Source organism: Bufo bufo, chromosome 6 (assembly GCF_905171765.1).
Source record: "Bufo bufo chromosome 6, aBufBuf1.1, whole genome shotgun sequence".
Taxonomy (NCBI): Eukaryota; Metazoa; Chordata; class Amphibia; order Anura; family Bufonidae; genus Bufo; species Bufo bufo.
Window position 1 is genome coordinate 222,827,350 of NC_053394.1, and position 19,272 is coordinate 222,846,621.

At 41.2% G+C, this 19,272-nt stretch overlaps 1 protein-coding gene across 1 annotated transcript in view; it reads left to right on the forward strand.

Annotated features, from left to right (window-relative positions):
* Positions 1–19,272, forward strand: part of SH2D4B (SH2 domain containing 4B) — a 616,020-nt gene that overhangs the window by 228,575 nt on the left and 368,173 nt on the right. The window contains exons 2-3 of the mRNA XM_040438405.1: positions 1,966–2,125; positions 15,971–16,118. Coding sequence (XP_040294339.1) covers positions 1,966–2,125; positions 15,971–16,118 — 308 coding nt within the window. The remainder of the gene's footprint in view (positions 1–1,965; positions 2,126–15,970; positions 16,119–19,272) is intronic.

Sequence of the window (19,272 nt, forward strand, 5' to 3'; positions counted from 1 at the left end):
ATTACAATTGTAGCCCATGGTACATTTAATATGTCCCTATGGAGCCCTTCCCCGCCTCAAGAATTATATTGTGGTAGTTTCAGATCCTTTAGAGGGACTGAGGCTACTACAATGAATGAATGGCTCCCCCAATCTCTGCTCAGGGGAAATTTTCAGGCCCCAGGAATGCAGCACTCCTGGGGAAAAGCTTCTCACATGCCATGGTCAAATGTGACCCTACTGATACTGCCACTACCCAATGTTTTCTATTGAATTCATTGAAAGCAGGCTTCCAATAATAACAAAAGAAATACTATGTAAATTTCCTTGATGACAAGTGTAATCTTGAGCAGTGAATTTTGTCACTTATTTTATTTTGTTGGTTTAAAATAAGGTGACCAGTAACTAAGGCACTCAATAAAAAAATGACGTCAATGGGTAATATTACCTTCTATTACATTTTTATTGCACCATAGAATTCTAGGCTAAGTGTCAGCTTAGATCAATACAACTACTGTACTAGAGCATTCATAGACAATTACTTAGAAATTGACATCTCAGATGTGATTACTGACCATAATTCCTAGGATCCTCTATACAAGTGTTTACTTCCCCAAGTAGGAAATCTAGCCCTAATCATGACAAATAGCACTGTTACTTCAGGCTACTACACAGTGCATACCCTTTCCACTTGAATGTTATATTCAAGGTTAATGTTTTTTTTTAACTTTAGTATGTCTTTTGTAGATTTTTTAAAGGGGAACTCAAAATGTCTGTTCTATAACTATCTATGCAACCTAGAAGACAAGCAGTTTTTTTTTATTGTATAAATTGAAATTAAAGGTAAGAACAATAAAAATCAGACCACCAAAACAGTCCTCCTCTCTGGTACACTGAGAGGACTGAAAATACAGTAACTTGAGGGAATTTACCCTACAGTTGAAGTTCTCCAGCAGGGATAAAAATCTTAAAGTGTTGATTGTGATGGGAGATGTGGGCCTCTGAGCCTCAACTCTACTAGGAGATGTAGACAAGTAGGAGGTGTTCCTCCGCAACCGTCTAATGAAAGTGAGATCTAAGAAGTTTCTACCTGTTTGGAAGAGACATAGAGAAAATGACAAAAAAAGAGGAGGAGAGATAGTAGGTACCAGGAAAGAACTTATTAATGCTTGGTGAGAAGATAATAGGAACTTATGAGGGGCTAAAAAGAACGGTTTCTAAAAAGACAGAATTACCCTACAAAATTACATTGGAGGAGCTCTACTGACTTTTAAAAATCAGCACCATAGAATAAGGCCCATAACTGCATGACATAAAAAGGGGTGTTGGCATTTATTATGGGGATGAATATTTGGTGAAACTTCTATTTGGGGCTTATAGATATTATGGAAGTAGCTTCTCTGCTTGGAAGCCCCCCTCTATGAGCCAGACTAGCGAGCTGCCAATAAGCAGTGATTCTTATTTTGCTTCCAATATTAACTGTGCTGTATTTCGACAGCTTTAAGTTCATATTTTTAGATTCAAAAGTGTGAAGATATTCCCTTATTCTACGTGTAAAATCCCATGTTTGTTATTTTCCAATTATTAGAAATTATATAAGGCATTTTTTACATTCCTTACCAAAGCTGCTCATAACATTCATGTGAACATATATTAACTATTTGCATGATAACATTTATCAGATTTGTGTGCCTGCTATAGAAATTGATATACATTCCATACAAAATAAAACAGAATAAACACAAATAGTGTTTTGTGTTTAGAGCTCCTGTTCAGATCTTTGTGGACCCATTGGTACAGACTACAAAGAGACCACGTGGAATCTGATCCTGCAATTATATTTCATACTTTTTTATGTACGCCAGCAAAAAATAAAAAGGAGAAGGAATATTGCAATATATGGCTCACAGATGTTTATTAAAGCAAAATCAAGAAGAGAAAGTTTGTTTTATTGAATTTCTTTTGTGTGTGTTTTCTCTTTTCTAGATAATTCCAAACGTATTGAGTGGCTAAAAAGCAGTGATGGAGAAGTATGGGTTTGGGTTATGGGAGAAGCTCAGGGGGACAAGCCTTATGAACAAATCTGTGAGGAAATTATGACAGAGAGAGCAAGAAATCAAGCTCAGAAGGAAGCAGAGGAACAATGGTGAGATAATATTAAATAGTATGGCTCATATAATAATCTTTGTTTGTGCAAGTATATGTGCAGTGCCATAGTTAGTTGCCCAAACTGCAAAGAATGTTAAGTTGCAAAGTCTTTAGAAGGTCTATTACTGTGATGGCTAACCTCCTGCACTCCAGCTTTGGTAAAACTACAACTCCCAAGATGTACACTTGCTTGTTTGTTCTCAGAACTCCATAGAAATGAATGGAGCATAGTTTTACCACAGCTGGAGTGCCGGAGGTTAGCTATCACTGGTCTATTACACAGAAGTTCAGAAGTTATGACATTTAATTTATTAGAACTTATATTAGGCACAGGTAACCTTACAGCGACTGAATATCAATGAAAAAAAATCTCCATTCTCTGTTAAAGAAAGTACAAATACCGTGGAGCTGAGAAACAGACTGACATGCTCTGGTCAGATGCTTTAACTAATAGTACTATAATGTATTGGCTCATGTGTATATATATATTGCACCCATTGAAGTTAAAGGGGTTGTCTAGAATTGGTAAAAAACTCAGCTTTTTCCAAGAATAGTGCTATTCGGGACCACTGGCTGTGTCGGTATTGGAGCTCTTTGCCATTGAAGTTAATTGGACTGAGCTGTAATGCCAGACAGAGCCTATGGACAACAATGGTGCTTCTTCAAAGAAAAGCAAATCCTAGTTTCTGACCCTGGATAACCCCTTTAATAGTGTCTATTGTCTGTTCACCCATCTGAATATTGTCCCTTTGTTGGAGACAGCAATGGTTAAAAACTTTTCTGGTCTGGTTTCTCCACCTTTATTTGTCATCTATGGAGAGCCTATGAAGAGGGACAAGCCTGTCTAAGTATAGAGAAAACATATTGTAAATGTAGCTATCCTGTTGCAAAAATAGGTCAGTGATGGATTTATGAAAACCAGACCATTACATACAACTAAAATGGTAGAAAACAAATACTTAAAAAGTGGATTCTTCAGTGCCTGACCTAAATCCAGATGGGTATAATAGGAACATACTGGCCAATCCAATTGGGTGACGCAAGTTATAGCAAGAATAAAGTTTAGTTTGCTAATGAATGAATAAAAGGAGTCTTCTGGTCTCATAGGGTTTTAATGTCAATTTGACGATTTGAAAATAAATAGGCTTAAAGGGAACCTGTCACCTGGATTTTGGGTATAGAGCTGAGGACATGGGTTGCTAGATCACCGCTAGCACATCTGCAATACCCAGTCCCCATAGCTCTGTGTGCTTTTATTGTGTATAAAAACCGATTTGTTACATATGCAAATTAACCTGAGATGAGTCAGAGCTTGAAAATATGACTCTTCTCTGGTCACACAAGTAAGATATGACTCTTTTATGTTAATTTGCATATGTATGAAATCTGTTTTTTTACACAATAAAAGCACACAGAGCTATGGGGACTGGGTATTGCGGATGTGCTAGTGGCCATCTAGCAGCCCATGTCCTCAGCTCTATACACAAAATCCTGGTGACAGGTTCCCTTTAACATGCTTAGTGATGAAAATATATTTACTATGTATGATTAGATATAAGGTAAAACAGACAAATCACATATAGAGTAGTAAAAAGTAAATAATCACCGCTGGCCTACACATACAAATATGGAGATGGCTAACACACCATGGTCATACAAGATATATGGATAGTATTTCAATCAACATCCTACCTGGATGAAGTTCCTCATTGGAGTGCCAATTAACTGTTTGTATGCAGCCAAGTTTATATCCTTTCAGCCCCTTCACCCAAAGTTGTCCAGTGTGAGATAAGCACTCAGGAATTTCTTAGCACAATGAGTGTTGGGGGGGGGGGGGGATTGTGTATGTTATCTAACTCACTACATTACAAGGAATTGTGTTACACAGAATATACAAGGGGCAGAATTAAAGGGGACAGAACCAATCGGTACTTAATTTTGGATGTAAACTACCCTTCTAACACACATAGATGCTCTGCTATTGTTGTAACAGCAGCAAGTTATTCGACCAGCTCAGCTATTAAAAGGAGTCTGTCAGCAGGTTTGCATGGTCAAATTACTGGCAGATTCTTTTGTGGTCAAATAAGTTGATAGGGCTACAATTGTAATAGGCAGGAGTAGTGATGAGCGGCAGGTGCCATATTCGATTTCGACGAAATTCGCAAATATTCAATAGAATATTCGTTTCATATTCGTCGAAATCGAATATTCGTCATTATTCTAGTTACCGCGATTATTATGCGATTTAAATAATCGCGTATTGCGATTTTAACTTAAGGCTACTTTCCTATTGGTTTGATATCTAGAATTAGCGAAGATGACGAATATGACGAATGTATTCGTCATATTCCTCAAAACAAAGATAACAAAGTATTCTACATCTTCGTTATAGCTCCATATTCGTCAACTTCGCTAATTCTAGCAATCACATAGGAAGGTTGACTATAGAGACAGCTAAGTTTAATTAGCTATGTGATTATTTAACTTTGCTTTTTTTTATAAATAGAATCATTATAATAAATTATTATAATGATTCTATTTATAAAAAAAAAAAAGCAAAGTAAAATAATCGCATAGCGAATTAAACTTAGCTGTCTCTATAGTCAACTTTCCAATTTGATTTCTAGAATTAGCGAAGTTGACGAATATGGAGCTATAACGAAGATGTAGAATACTTCGTTATCTTCGTTTTGAGGAATATGACGAATACATTCGTCATATTTGCTAATTCTACCAAGCCAACCATAGTAAACCAGGTCCAAGTTGAAATAGCAATTCGATTAATTCAAGTTATAATAATCGAATTTCGATTTTAACAGTACTGCTATATTCCATATTAGGAAAAAACTTAAATACAATAAGAACACTCTCCTGCAGCGCAATCTCTTTTTTTCCTATTTTATTGTGCGGACCATTTCACTCACTTTGTCCTGGAATTTGCAGCGCTAGAGGGAATAATATCTGAACAGGGATCGTACCTTATATTTTTGATTTGATTTGGATATTCCATATTAGGCTAGAATTAACGAATATGGAATATAGCAGTGCTAAGTTAAAATCGAAATTCGATTATTATAACTTGAATTAATCGAATTGCTATTTCAACTTGGACCTGGTTTACTATGGTTGGCTTGGTAGAATTAGCGAATATGACGAATGTATTCGTCATATTCCTCAAAACAAAGATAACAAAGTATTCTACATCTTCGTTTTAGCTCCATATTCGTCAACTTCGCTAATTCTAGCAATCAAATAGGAAGGGTGACTATAGAGACAGCTAAGTTTAATTCGCTATGCGATTATATTACTTTGCTTTTTAAAAAAAAAACTGAATAGTTAAATACTTGATTATTATAATGATTCTATTTATAATAAAAAAAAAAAAGCAAAGTAATATAAACGCATAGCGAATTAAACTTAGCTGTCTCTATAGTCAACCTTCCTATTTGATTGCTAGAATTAGCGAAGTTGACGAATATGGAGCTAAAACGAAGATGTAGAATACTTCGTTATCTTCGTTTTGAGTAATATGACGAATACATTCGGCATATTCGCTAATTCTACTAAGCCAACCATAGTAAACCAGGTCCAAGTTGAAATCGCAATTCGATTAATTCAAGTTGTAATAATCGAATTTAGATTTTAACTTAGCACTGCTATAGTCAATATTAGGCTAGAATTAACGAATATGGAATATAGCACTACTAAGTTAAAATCGAAATTCGATTATTATAACTTGAAATAATCAAATTACGATTTCAACGTAATTCTCAAATCCGACAGTACATTCTAGTATGGAGACGTTCCCATGGTGATGGGGACGCTCCATGAGCACGGAAGTCGTCAGAAGCGGCAACGGGCACTGACTGGAGCAGCCAGGAAGCCAGGAATCCTAAGGACAGGTAAGAACTACTTTTGGGAAGTGGTAAAGAAAAAAATATAACAATAAAAAAAAAAAAAAATGAATATTCGAAATATCGAATTTATAGCACTATATTCGAAATATTCGCGAATTAGCGAAGTGCCGATATTCGCGAAAAAAATTTGATATTCGAATATTCGCGCTCAACACTAGGCAGGAGATGGGGACAGAAGGACAAATATATCTTTTGTACAGATGTAGTCATAAAATTGATAGTGATGGACGAACATCTGCAGGGACAGTTCGCGAATGCGATCAAATGTTCACGAACCGCAAGTTCGCGGCAGGTCCAATTATTTTAATGGCAGGCGAACCTGAAAAAACTTGAGCTCATATTTGCAGCCAAGAAATAATTACTAGAAGTTCACAAATAGTCCCACAACATGGACAGTGACATACCAGATGTATTATTCGAATTTGCGATTTCCATTAATAATTTTTTTCAATGCAAAATATCGGCAATATAATTTTCGCGTACGCGCATGCGCAAATGCACTATATGGAAAGTATATTGGTATACACTCACCTAAAGAATTATTAGGAACACCTGTTCTATTTCTCATTAATGCAATTATCTAGTCAACCAATCACATGGCAGTTGCTTCAATGCATTTAGGGGTGTGGTCTTGGTCAAGACAATCTCCTGAACTCCAAACTGAATGTCAGAATGGGAAAGAAAGGTGATTTAAGCAATTTTGAGCGTGGCATAGTTGTTGGTGCCAGACGGGCCGGTCTGAGTATTTCACAATCTGCTCAGTTACTGGGATTTTCACGCACAACCATTTCTAGGGTTCACAAAGAATGGTGTGAAAAGGGAAAAATATCCAGTATGCGGCAGTCCTGTGGGCAAAAATAACTTGTGGATGCTAGAGGTCAGAGGAGAATGGGCCAACTGATTCAAGCTGATAGAAGAGCAACGTTGACTGAAATAACAACTCGTTACAACCGAGGTATGCAGCAAAGCATTTGTGAAGCCACAACACGCACAACCTTGAGGCGGATGGGCTACAACAGCAGAAGACCCCACCGGGTACCACTCATCTCCACTACAAATAGGAAAAAGAGGCTACAATTTGTATGAGCTCACCAAAATTGGACTGTTGAAGACTGGAAAAATGTTGCCTGGTCTGATGAGTCTCGATTTCTGTTGAGACATTCAAATGGTAGAGTCCGAATTTGGCGTAAACAGAATGAGAACATGTATCCATCCTCTGATGGCTACTTGGAGCAGGATAATGCACCATGTCACAAAGCTCGAATCATTTCAAATTGGTTTCTTGAACATGACAATGAGTTCACTGTACTAAAATGGCCCCCACAGTCACCAGATCTCAACCCAATAGAGCATCTTTGGGATGTGATGGAACGGGAGCTTCGTGCCCTGGATGTGCATCCCTCAAATCTCCATCAACTGCAAGATGCTATCCTATCAATATGGGCCAACATTTCTAAAGAATGCTATCAGCACCTTGTTGAATCAATGCCACGTAGAATTAAGGCAGTTCTGAAGGCAAAAGGGGGCCCAACACCGTATTAGTATGGTGTTCCTAATAGTTCTTTAGGTGAGTGTATAACACCCCGCTTCAATCATTTTTTCAGGGGGCGACTGGTATATCACACCAGTAGAAATAATTTTTTCCAATAACGCTTGTCCCTCTATCGCAGCAGAACCACACACAACTGCCGTACAATACAAATGCACTATAATATACTTTCTAACATAGAAAGTATATTATAACATTGTACACGGAAGGCAATCCATTAGAATATACATAAAGATAAAACGTAACCTTTAATAATGTTACTATGAGGGTCCATTCACACGACCGTAAGTGTTTTGCGGATTCGCAAAACACGTACACCGGCAATGTGCATTCCGAAATTTGCGAACCGCACATCGCCGGCACTATAATAGAAAATGCCTATTCTTGTCTGCAATTGCGGACAAGAATAGGACATGTTCAAATTATTTTTTGGCGGAAACGGAAGCACGGATGCGTAAGTGCGTATATCCGCAAATGGGCAAAGAACTGTCCCTGATATTGCCCTGCAGGGGGGTGCTAATCTGGCCCTGATAGCCTAACCACAGACAACCCGCCCTGATAAGAGCGACCCCGTCCGGAACCTTACCCTATTTATAAATGGCCCTAGTAAGCCCCTAGCCCCTAGGCCCCTGACTTCCAGGTGTTCACTATATAGATTTATATGTTTTTGACTCATTATAAAAGTATATTTTAAGTATATCGCACCCCTCTATGTATCACACATATCGATAGCACACCTATACCACTTTTGTGGCTCTATTAGCTAGTGTTTGGTGTCCCTAACAGCCTGTCCCTGCTCCACACAGCAACCTCTCCCTAAACTGGCTAAACACTGAATGTAAAATGGCGGCCAGATCAGGTTTATTTATAAGGTAGGGGGTATGTCCATGTGCTGAAATGTCTCAATTGGCTGTCCTGTACCTGTCCAGTGTCATGGGTCAAAGTTCTTCACAATTAAAAAAAATATGAATATCTCCATATGTTCACATGTTCGGCGAATCGCGAACACGCAAAGTTCCCTGCAAAACGACCGCCGGGCGAACCGCAAGGCGATCTCTAAAAATTCACTCTGATAACTGATAACACATGAGAGTGTTATTTCATGCGATATTGAGACAAAAGCCATTGAAATACATTGAAAGCGTTAGTTAACCTTTTTGTGCCATTGTTTACTTAACGCAGATAGGAGCCTACAGCCACGACGTATAAGGTCATGCAGCAGTAGGCAAGAGGTTAAAAAGTATTAAAATATAAGAAAGAAAAAAAAAGTTTTTAATCGTTCCTCTGTCTCTCAACTCCATACCTCAGTGTCCTCACAAGTCGCAGGGCTCTGTGAGTTTCAACATCATATAGAGGACTTGGAGGAGGAATAATATCAGAATCCGTGGTCTCCCAGAGCCCTCAGGGGAGGAGGACATACAGGGAATCCTGGACATGCTCTTCAACAAAATTATGGGAGACCCCCCTATCTCATACCACTAAGCTAGACAGGGCCCATAGAGCCCTCCGACCCAAAAGATCCACCCCCCAACCCAGGGACATTATTTGCTGCATTCATGACTTCGCCCGGAAAGAGGCGATGATGAAAGCCAGAGACTCCCGTTTTGTGGACTTTCGGGGGGGCAAGGTCCAGCCTTTTCAGGACATGTCGTGGATCACGCTGCACAAACGTTGCCACCTTCGCCCTCTGCTGGACACCTTGAGGGACCATCAGATCCCAGACCGCTGGGGGTTCCCTTTCTCCTTGAATGCCCGGATAAATAGCCACACTGTGGCCTTACTCTCCTACGCTGACCTCGGCCTCTTTTGTGCCGCGCTGGACTTGCCAGTACCTGACCTCTCTGATTGGGAGATTGCCATGACATCCCTGCCCACCCCTCTTGCTTGGCAGACGATGGAGGCTCACAAGAGACGTCGACTGCCCTCGCCCAAAGTTAGGTATGCTGATCCTGGGGGAGCATCCCTTTCACCGAGATTGGTATTCCCTGAACCCGGAGGAACATATCCCAATCGCTGAAGGGATCATCGGTGTGCCTTAACGTTCTCATTTTTTTTGTCTCCTTTTAGGGACTGTTTTTGCCCACTCAAGACCTAGGACGCTATGATGGTGGCGTAGTCACAATTGTTTTTCTGTTTCTGACCTATTGGTTTTGCTCAGGTTCTCTTTCCCCCCCGTCGGGACGTGACTGGTTTTGGTCCCCAGACAATGGGGCTCAAAGAGTCCACCTTGCTGGTTATTGGTCCGGTGGGTTCGGTCCCCTCTCAGACTTTTTTTTTCTAGTCTGTTTATTCTACAGATTTAGTTTACTGTTTGTTTTTTGTGAAGTCTTGTGTTGTTCGTGTCTTCCCCCACTCCCTTTCGTCCCACATCCTCCCCCTCCCACACCCCCTCCTCTGTGTCTATCCTTTGCTCACACTCTTCCTACCCCAAGAAGAGCAGCCTGGAGGAGCCCACCCCCCTCCCTGGAGTGGACACCTCCTGCGCTTCTGATACTACCTTCATAGATTGTAAGACTCTTTGCTACTCACTCCTCCTGAATGGTTAGGTGTGTCACCTTGAACGTTAAGGGTCTGGGCTCCAATGCCAAGAGGCATCTGGTGATATGGTGGTCATATGGCTTCTCCAAACATTACTACCCACACGCCTTCTCAGCCCATCATAGTCGTCGAAAGGCAGGTGTTGCCATATTGTTGTCAGCCTCCTTTACCATTTCAGTATCCTCCTCCCATATAGACGCCGCGGGTCGCTATGTCATTCTGGAAGGGATTTACCAGGGTCACCCCGTCGTACTCTGTAATGTGTATGCCTTCAACACCTCCCAACTTCTGTTTGTGTGTTGGGTTATACTCAAACTCCAAGGTCTGCCTCCAGCTGCGTGGATCCTGGGGGAGATTTTATATGCTTTTCTCTGAGAACGCGGACCGGTTGTCCCTTGTCTCCACCCCCCCCCCCCCCCCGTCTTCATCCCAGTGCCGCCTGGCTAGGAACTTTCGTAGCGTGATCAGGCGTTTTACCCTCTATGACCTATGGAGGGTGGATAACCCCTCGGGTAGAATGTTTACCTTCTCCCCCCCCCCCCCCATAAATTGCACATCCGGATAGATAACTTTTTTGCCAATGCTCTGACTCTGAAGATGATGCACAATTGGACTTATCTCATGGTCAGACCACACCCCCGTTACCCTCACCCACTCTTCTCAACCTGTACCACAACACACTTGTCATTGGCGCCTAAATGATTCCCTACTGAAATCACTGCTCACCGCGGACGTTGGGGATATATATTATTTTGCTTTACGTTCTTTAGTGAAAACACTGGCTCTGTTTCGTCCTGGACTGTGCTCTGGGAAGCCCATAAGGCGGTAGTTCGAGGCCAATGTATTGCACTGGCCTCGCAACTTAAAAAAAAACAGAACACTCTGGGATCAGGAACTTACGGCACAAATTACTTTGCTATAAACCCAACTAAGCCATAGGCCAAGTCTTTCCCTTCTCCGGGAGCATGTGGAGGCCCGTGCTAAACTAAAAGATGCCTCCATGCATACTGTGGAATTCAGCGATATTATGAAAAACGAAATAAAGCCCACACTATCTTGGCCCATCTATTACTGGATGCTGCCTCCAAATGTGCTCCCCAGGTGGTGAAAGTCACAGCTAACTGTTCCCATTACCAACCTGATGCGATTGCTCGATGTTTTCGTGATTATTACTTTAAATTGCATAATCTTGCCGAATTGCCCAAGCTCTCTCCAAAGGCAGTCGCCTCTCTGAACAGCCCTATATTAGCCGAGGAACTCAGGGATGTGATTAAACCTCTCCCCTTAGCCAAATCTTTGGGACCTGACGGGTTTACAGACCTGTACTACAAAACGTTTGAATCAGAACTCTCCTCCCATCTCCTGGCCTTACTCTAACTCATTTCTACTGGGTTCTCCAATCCCGCCATCTATGCTGTCATCCCATATTGTAGTCATCCACAAGATGGGTAAAGACCCTCAGGACTGCGCTAACTATAGACAGATCGCCCTTCTTAATGCAGACCTGAAAATTTTCACCCGTATTCTCGCCGCTTGCCTAAATGTGTGGCTCCCCAGCCTGGTGGGGTTTATCCCCTATTGACAAGGCGGAGATGACACTTGTCGGGTTGTTGACCTGATTGATGTGGCGACGCGCACCTCGACCCCCACAGTTTTTTTGAGCCTTGACGCAGAAAAGGCCTTCGACTGACTCGATTGGTCCTTCTTATTCTAAACCCTCCAATTCTTCGGTATCGCAGGTCCCTTTCTGCCAGCCATCCTCAGCCTCTACTCTGCCCCTTCGGCACTTGTCAAGTTGCCTTTCAGCTCCTCTATTCCGTTCAATATTTTTAATTGTACACGTCAGGGCTGCCCGCTCTCAACGCTTATTTTTGCATTGTGTATCGAACCCCTTGCAGCACACAAACGACTAAACCCCGACATTCAGGGACTTAAAGTACGAGACAGGGAATTTAAGATCTCCCTTTATGCGGACGATGTCCCCCTCACCCTGACCAATCCCCACATTACACTACCAAACCTACAAAAAGCCTTAACTCACTACAGCAACCTTTCAGGGTACAAGGTCAATGCTTCTAAGTCAGAAGCCCTACGTATCCTTAAACCCGCCTGTGATCTAACATTGCTCCAGAGCAATTTCTCTTATCGATGGTCAGACACCACGCTGAAGTACCGAGATTCATATTACTCCTAGGTATGCCTCATTGTACTCCAGTAAGTTCCCTCCCCTCTTTCAGGAACTTAAGTCCCTCCTCACAAAATGGAAACCCCAATACATATCATTGCTAGGCCGCATAGTAGCGGTGAAGATGTCCCTCCTCCCAAAATTGCTTTATTACTTTGAGACGCTCCCAGTACATATCCCTATGTCAGAATTACGCCTCCTCCAACAGGCCATTCTCGACTATATATGGCAATGTAAACGTCACCGCATCCCCCCTAAGGTTATGTTTGCAGCCACAGATAGAGGCGGCCTATCAGTCCCTAATGTCATACACTATTACTGGGCTTCTCATTTGTGTTCCCAACAGGCATACCACCAAATGGGTAGAAATTGAAAAACTCTGGATTGCTCCGGTTCATCCGAACACCCTGCTATGGCAGCGGGCGCCCGTAGCTCCCCACACTCCCCTCCTGGGGCCTATGGCCTTTACCTGCCACCAACGGTTTGCCTTAGCTTCTCAGAACTCCTCTATGATCTCCCTTCTCTACAACCCAGCTATTCCCTCTAGCTTGACTGCCCCCGTGGTCTGGGTCTGGTCGTCATTGGGTCTCTTCCATCTGGCGGATATTGTAGACGCCTCTACTCTGACATTGAGGTCCTTAAGGTGTCACTTCCTACCCCATTTAAGCACTTATGCAGACTGGGCACAGGGACGAGAGGTCTGATCTCTCTTATCTACCGCCTTCTAGCCACAATTGCAGAGGGCGAGACCTCACATCATGCTTACATGGAAAAATGGGCTACCACCCTTGGATCGCCTGTTTCTCGCAGTGCCTGGCAGATTGTATGGAATAGGGCAGCCCAGTCATCTATTTGCACCATGTATAAGGAGACGCAGTACAAGCTTCTAATGCACTGGTACCATACCAATGCACTCCTACATTCCATAAACCCCACTGTTCCATCTGTCCGCTGGCGGTGCTTGAACGACGTGGGTTCTATGTATAATATTTCCTGGATGTGCCCCAGTGTCATCCCATTTTGGCGGGAGGAAAGGGATGTGGCACATTCCCTTTTTTGATCCCCTGTACCGCTAGACCCAATGGTCTACTTACTTATCCTGCCACCTCCGGGGTTGGACAAGTACTCCTCCAGGCTGTTTCTCTCACTATGTACTGCAGCCAAATCCTTGATCGCTAAATCCTGGAAGCAGACTACCCCCCCACTAAGTCCATGCTTATAGCCAGGGTCCGTGACTTCAGGTCCATGGAATGTCTCACGGCGTCCCTTAAAGGGAACCTGTCACCAGGATTTTGGGTATAGAGGTGAGGACATGGGTTGCTAGATGGCCGCTAGCACATCCGCAATATCCAGTCCCCATAGCTCTCTGTGCTTTTATTGTGTAAAAAAAACAATTTGTTACATATGCAAATTAACATAAAAGAGTCATATCTTACTTGTGTGACCAGAGAAGAGTCATATTTTCAAGCTCTGACTCATCTCAGGTTAATTTGCATATGTATCAAATCGATTTTTATTCACAATAAAAGCACACAGAGCTATGGAGACTGGATATTGCGGATGTGCTAGCGGCCATCTAGCAACCCATGTCCGCAGCTCTATACACAAAATCCCGGTGACAGGTTCCCTTTAACAACACCGTGGAACAATTCCAAACAATATGGCTACCCTGGGATACATTCCTAGCATCCCCCTCATGGTCTCCCCTCCCACCCTACCATCCCCACTCTTACTCCCCCCTTACCTGTTCCTTTCCTTTTGTGTCTTGTCAGTTGTCTTATCCATAATCCCGAGTTTTACTTGTTACATCTTTGGATATAATTATGGGACCTGTACTACTACACGCGATTGCATTCATTGTGCGTGTTCCCATTTTGATGGTCTGCCAAATGACTCTGTATGAGCTATGCCATACCATTTCCTGTTTTTCCCTTTTCTTCCTTTCTGTATTATTGAAAATTTGCATGCTATGTGCTAATAAAAATCTACAGTATAAAAAAAAACAAGAAAGGACTATTTGTTTAGCAAAAATATGACTGTTATACGGCTTTGTGAATGAAAACATAAAACGTTATGGCTCTTGGAAGACATGAGTAAAAAATGAAAAAATGATAAAATGTGTTATAGGAAGGCATTAATGCAGTGTGATGCAAAGCAAATAGGCAATAAATGTGGAGTATTTTTTATTTTCATAAATAGGCACAATGGGGGAGGTTTATCATCTCCCTATGCCGTGGTTTTGGTGTCAAAATGCCACAAAACATGGCTATGTGCCTTTTTAAACACCATTCTGGCTAAATCTAATCACAACTGGAGTTTCATGCCAGCCTTGCCAGTTTCCGAAAAGGGTGAGGTGGGATCATATGCCGTGGCACATTTATCAAGATTCACAAAAAAAAAAATGGTGTAATTGATGACTGAATTCTACACCACCTATATGTTCGAGTAGATTTCAGGCTGGCGTATGAGCTGCCAGAGGAGGTATTTAATATATGACTCATTATAAATTAAATGCCTCCTCCAGCATAGCACATGCTGATCTTCATAATTCAGAGTCTATGACTTTAAATATGACTTTCCTGCTTGTCATGGAATTGGTCTTGGAAGTAGTTTGAAGGAATCTCTACCTATATACAGACCCATGCATTGTCAGAAATTCCCTTTTTGGATTTGTGGATACCAAAAAGAATGTCACGTAGTATGCAGAGTCCTGTGGGGTAAGTGTATGCTAAAGGAACATCCTTTTGGCACGAGTTCAGTAGCTTTACGTCTGGATATGGTTGCCATTGACTTTAACAGATAACCCTAATGTGGTTTTAGCGGAAAGGTGAAATTTGAAGCTCATTGGTCCCAATACAAAATATATAACAAGGCCCACTAGCTGGGCTCTAACAAGTGAGATATGAAAGCAATGTTGTTTTAACCCATTGATTCAAATGAGGAAGTCCTGCTGATTGGACAAATCAATTCTGGAGCAGTCATGTCACAATTTACTCCTTTGACTACTTTTGCAGAATTGTGGCAAATCCATGGTATTTTGACACAATTTCTTGGTTTTTACTCATAAGTAAAAGTTCTTCTGATTACAATATTTTCCAGCCTATATGGCCCAGACCACAATGGTGACTTCTTCCAGACACAATTTAATTTAAGAGAGATAGTGACCCAAACAGTAATAGTCGCCTAGATGGTAATAGTACCCCTCACTAATGTGCTTCACACAGTAATATTGGTCCCTTAATGTCTCACTAAATTATAGTATCCCATGTTAATCCCACATGCAGGCAGCAGTAATACCCCTTTTAAGCACCTAAGTAACATAAGTGTAGTTAAAAATAAGAAAAATTGTAGAAAAACAAAACAAAAAAAATCATTCTTCATTTTGGCACCAAGAAGGCTAGCCCTACTTCTGCCCACAATCTATCTTTTGACCTCCTTGGTTATCCCATTTATGACTTCAACCTCTGCACCCTACAGTTGCACTTTTTCTTTAGGGGTCACTGAGTATGTGGCTTTGAACAAGGCATGATTGTACTTGCATATGTTTCTACACAATACATTTGGATCCATTGCCCAAACATGATGTGAACAAAGGTTCGATCTGGTTTGTTTGATTATTTATGTATTTAACAATGATATCATCATTTTACAAAGGAAGCAGAAAGAGGCAGAAATTAAAAAGAAGTTCCGAGATGCCATGGCCAAAGAAAAAGCAAGAATAGTTGCTGAAAAATGGAAAGTTGAGATTGAGGATCGAAAAGCAGCAAAATTAGTAGAGATGAGATTTCAGGAAGAATTAAAGGTAAGCATGATCTAATTTTATGGCAGTGTATCAAATCCATAGAATGAAGAATAATTTCAATTAAATCCACTAGATATTAGAAAAGGTATTATTTTGTTACCTGTTGTAATAATATGATTTGGGTCCACCATTTTTATATTTTCCAATAGTTTTGGTACAGGAAATGCTAATTGCACTGTCTATAATTATATATGCACGTGATAGGCAGTATAAATTGACAATAGTAACTTATGCAGTTGAGATATCCCTTGACCTTTAATAAATTACACTAGAAGGATATTGTTCCAGCTCAAGAACACTGACCAATCAATGTTCCACACTGTGCCATGCTGGGATGTAAGTAGAAGTCTGCAGTTAACAATCTCTAAAATAAGAACTAATTTGCTCCCTGTAAACAGCTTTTCAAAACCAATGGAGTAGAACGTATATTCTTAATTAAAATCATAGATGTCAACATTTTACAGTAATTATTTCTATAAATGCAACAGAAAAAATATATTAAAGCCCATTTAAAGTTGCAAGGTTTGACATTGTTGCACTTTCATCTGTATAATGGAAATTAAATGGAATAATTCAAAAAGTAGGTTGGCAAACGGTGCATGCATTGCATTCTCTTTCTGGTTACCTTTTCTCCAATTATATTGCAGAAATAAAGAGTATGTGTATTGTACATTGTGATATAATTATGCCCCTGTATTTAAGAGCTATGCAGGTGGGTGTGGGGAGGGGGAGAGTTGGCCACCCCCGTAAAGGTAAGTTTACTTACCGGCTTCCCTGAGCTGACTCCCTCTTCTTCTCTTCCAGGCCTGAAATGCTCCACTGGGCTCCCTGGCTGAAAACATTTGGTTTGCCTGCAGCCAATCATTGGCCACAGTGCTGACCGGCTCCCCTAACGCCATGAAAAATGGTCAGATGATGCAAGGGAATCCGGTCATCGCCAGCAGCAATGTCAAACCATATAATTTTAGTCAGGAAGTCCAATGGAGCATAAAAGGCCTGGAGCAGAAGAGTGGGGAGCCAGTTCTAGTAGGTTTCCTTTATAGGTCCAGCCAAGTGTGGAGGGTTGTAAAAAAAAAAAAAAAAACATTCTTGCAAAAACTCTTTAGGCAGGGTCAGAATGGAGAAATGATTCTGAGAACCTAACATGAATTTATACATAATACCTTCATGTCCATATGCTTCCTATACTAATATTACCATTGCACATACAGTACAGTGTAATATTCAAATATATACTATGCATTCTGTAAAACTTGTTCCTAATATAAAGTGATTGACTTCAAATAGTATTATAACATGCGACCTTAGGATTCCATGTGAAAGCCCATGCCTACCAACGGATTCTCTGGAACTCTGGTGGGTACATCCAACCTTGTATTTTAATTTTTAATCAGTTTTCCCATCATGGCATTCTGTTACTCTAATTTACACGTGTTTCAGAAATGCTGAAATATTCACATTAATTTCTATATAAAAGTTCTGCTCAGAAGTGTTTTTTGATTTATAAGAAATGTTCACTTTATTGTCATAAACAGTATACAGGCATATGTTCGCAAATTTAGAACTTGCTGCAGGGGAGAAACGAGGGCACAGACATTGGGCACCAAAGCATCACCTTCAAAGCAACTGGTCTTCCCTGCTTTCCCTGCATGATCTAAATGGAGCAACACAATAAAATCAGTGCTGTGTTTTTGTTTTGGAAATTGGCATGGTCATGGGCACCTAGGCACCCACTTACATTGTATTTGGGAAGTCTCCAAACCCTTTCACTTTTTTTTACGTTTTGTTATGTTGTGGCCATGTGCTAAAATAAAAAAAAAACAACAACTTTTTCTGCACCAATATGCACTATTTGCTATGACACTTCAACATTTAGCTCTGCACAAACATCTTTCTTAGTAATCTCTGAGCGGTTTGTACATCTTCAGTGGTGTTCAGCTATGGTATACAGTATTCAGTTGATAGAGCATGATTGAAAAAGGTCTTACAGCTGGCAATTGCATGTCAGAGAATAAAAAACAAGCCACAATGAGGAAAAAAGTGCCTGTAGAACTCAGACACAAGATTATGTGGAGGCACAGATCTGAAGAAAGGAACAAACAAATTATTCTGCACTAAAAGTTCCGAAGAGCACTGTGGCCTCCAAAATTCTTAAATGGAAGATGTTTGGAACAACCAGAACAACTGACCACCCCACCAAACTAAGTAATTTGAGAAGAAAGACCTTGATAAGGGAGGTGACTAAGAACCCAATGTTCAGTCTGGGTGAGTTCTAAAGGTCTTCTGTACAGATTGTAGAAATGTCCATAAGGTCAACCATCACTGCAACACTTTACTAATCACGGCTTTATGGCAAAGTGATCAGAAAAAATAATCTTGTAATGATCAGTGGGTGCAAACCCGCTGTCCCACGTGACCAACTTCCTCAGAGGGAGATGTCTAAGTGCACTGCTCGTTCTTCATGATATCTTTGATATGGTGAGGATATACTTTCCTGAGAAGTACACCAGGGCTGGAACACGAGGGAATGGAACCTGGGTGTGGACAATGAGGTACAAGGTCAGGGGCAGGCGGCAGACAGGCATAATCCGTTAAAAAAGATGCAAGGTCCGCTACACCGTAATGGAGAGAAACACTTTCGCTAAACAAGAACTAGACTAGGCTAGGAACCAAAGTTGCCCAACTGCCTTCATGCAGAAGGATGCACCTTTAAATACATTCTGCAGACCAGCTATAGGCTGGAGAAGATAGGAGGTGTGCACGTGTTGCCTCACATAAGGAGGAGAGACATGCCCACACACATCCTATATGCATACAAAGAACTCTGAGCCAGAACCCAAGCGCTGCTCAGAGCCAGGAAGGGTATTCCGGCGGCATAAGCACAAAAAACAGCTAAGAACTCCGCTGCCCTCATCTGTCAGTATGGTGTGCCGCAGCGAGGAGGAGTGAGGAAACCTGGCGCCCATACCTGCGTGTAGGGTCAGAATCACAGGCACGGGGAGCCTGGTTAACACTTCTCCTCAGTAAAAGACACATGAAAGCCTGACTGGAATTAGCAAAAAAGCACCTAAAGGACTCTTAGATTGTGAGAAACAAGATTCTCTGGTCTGATAACACCAACATTTAACTTTTTTACCTCAATTTGAATCATCAT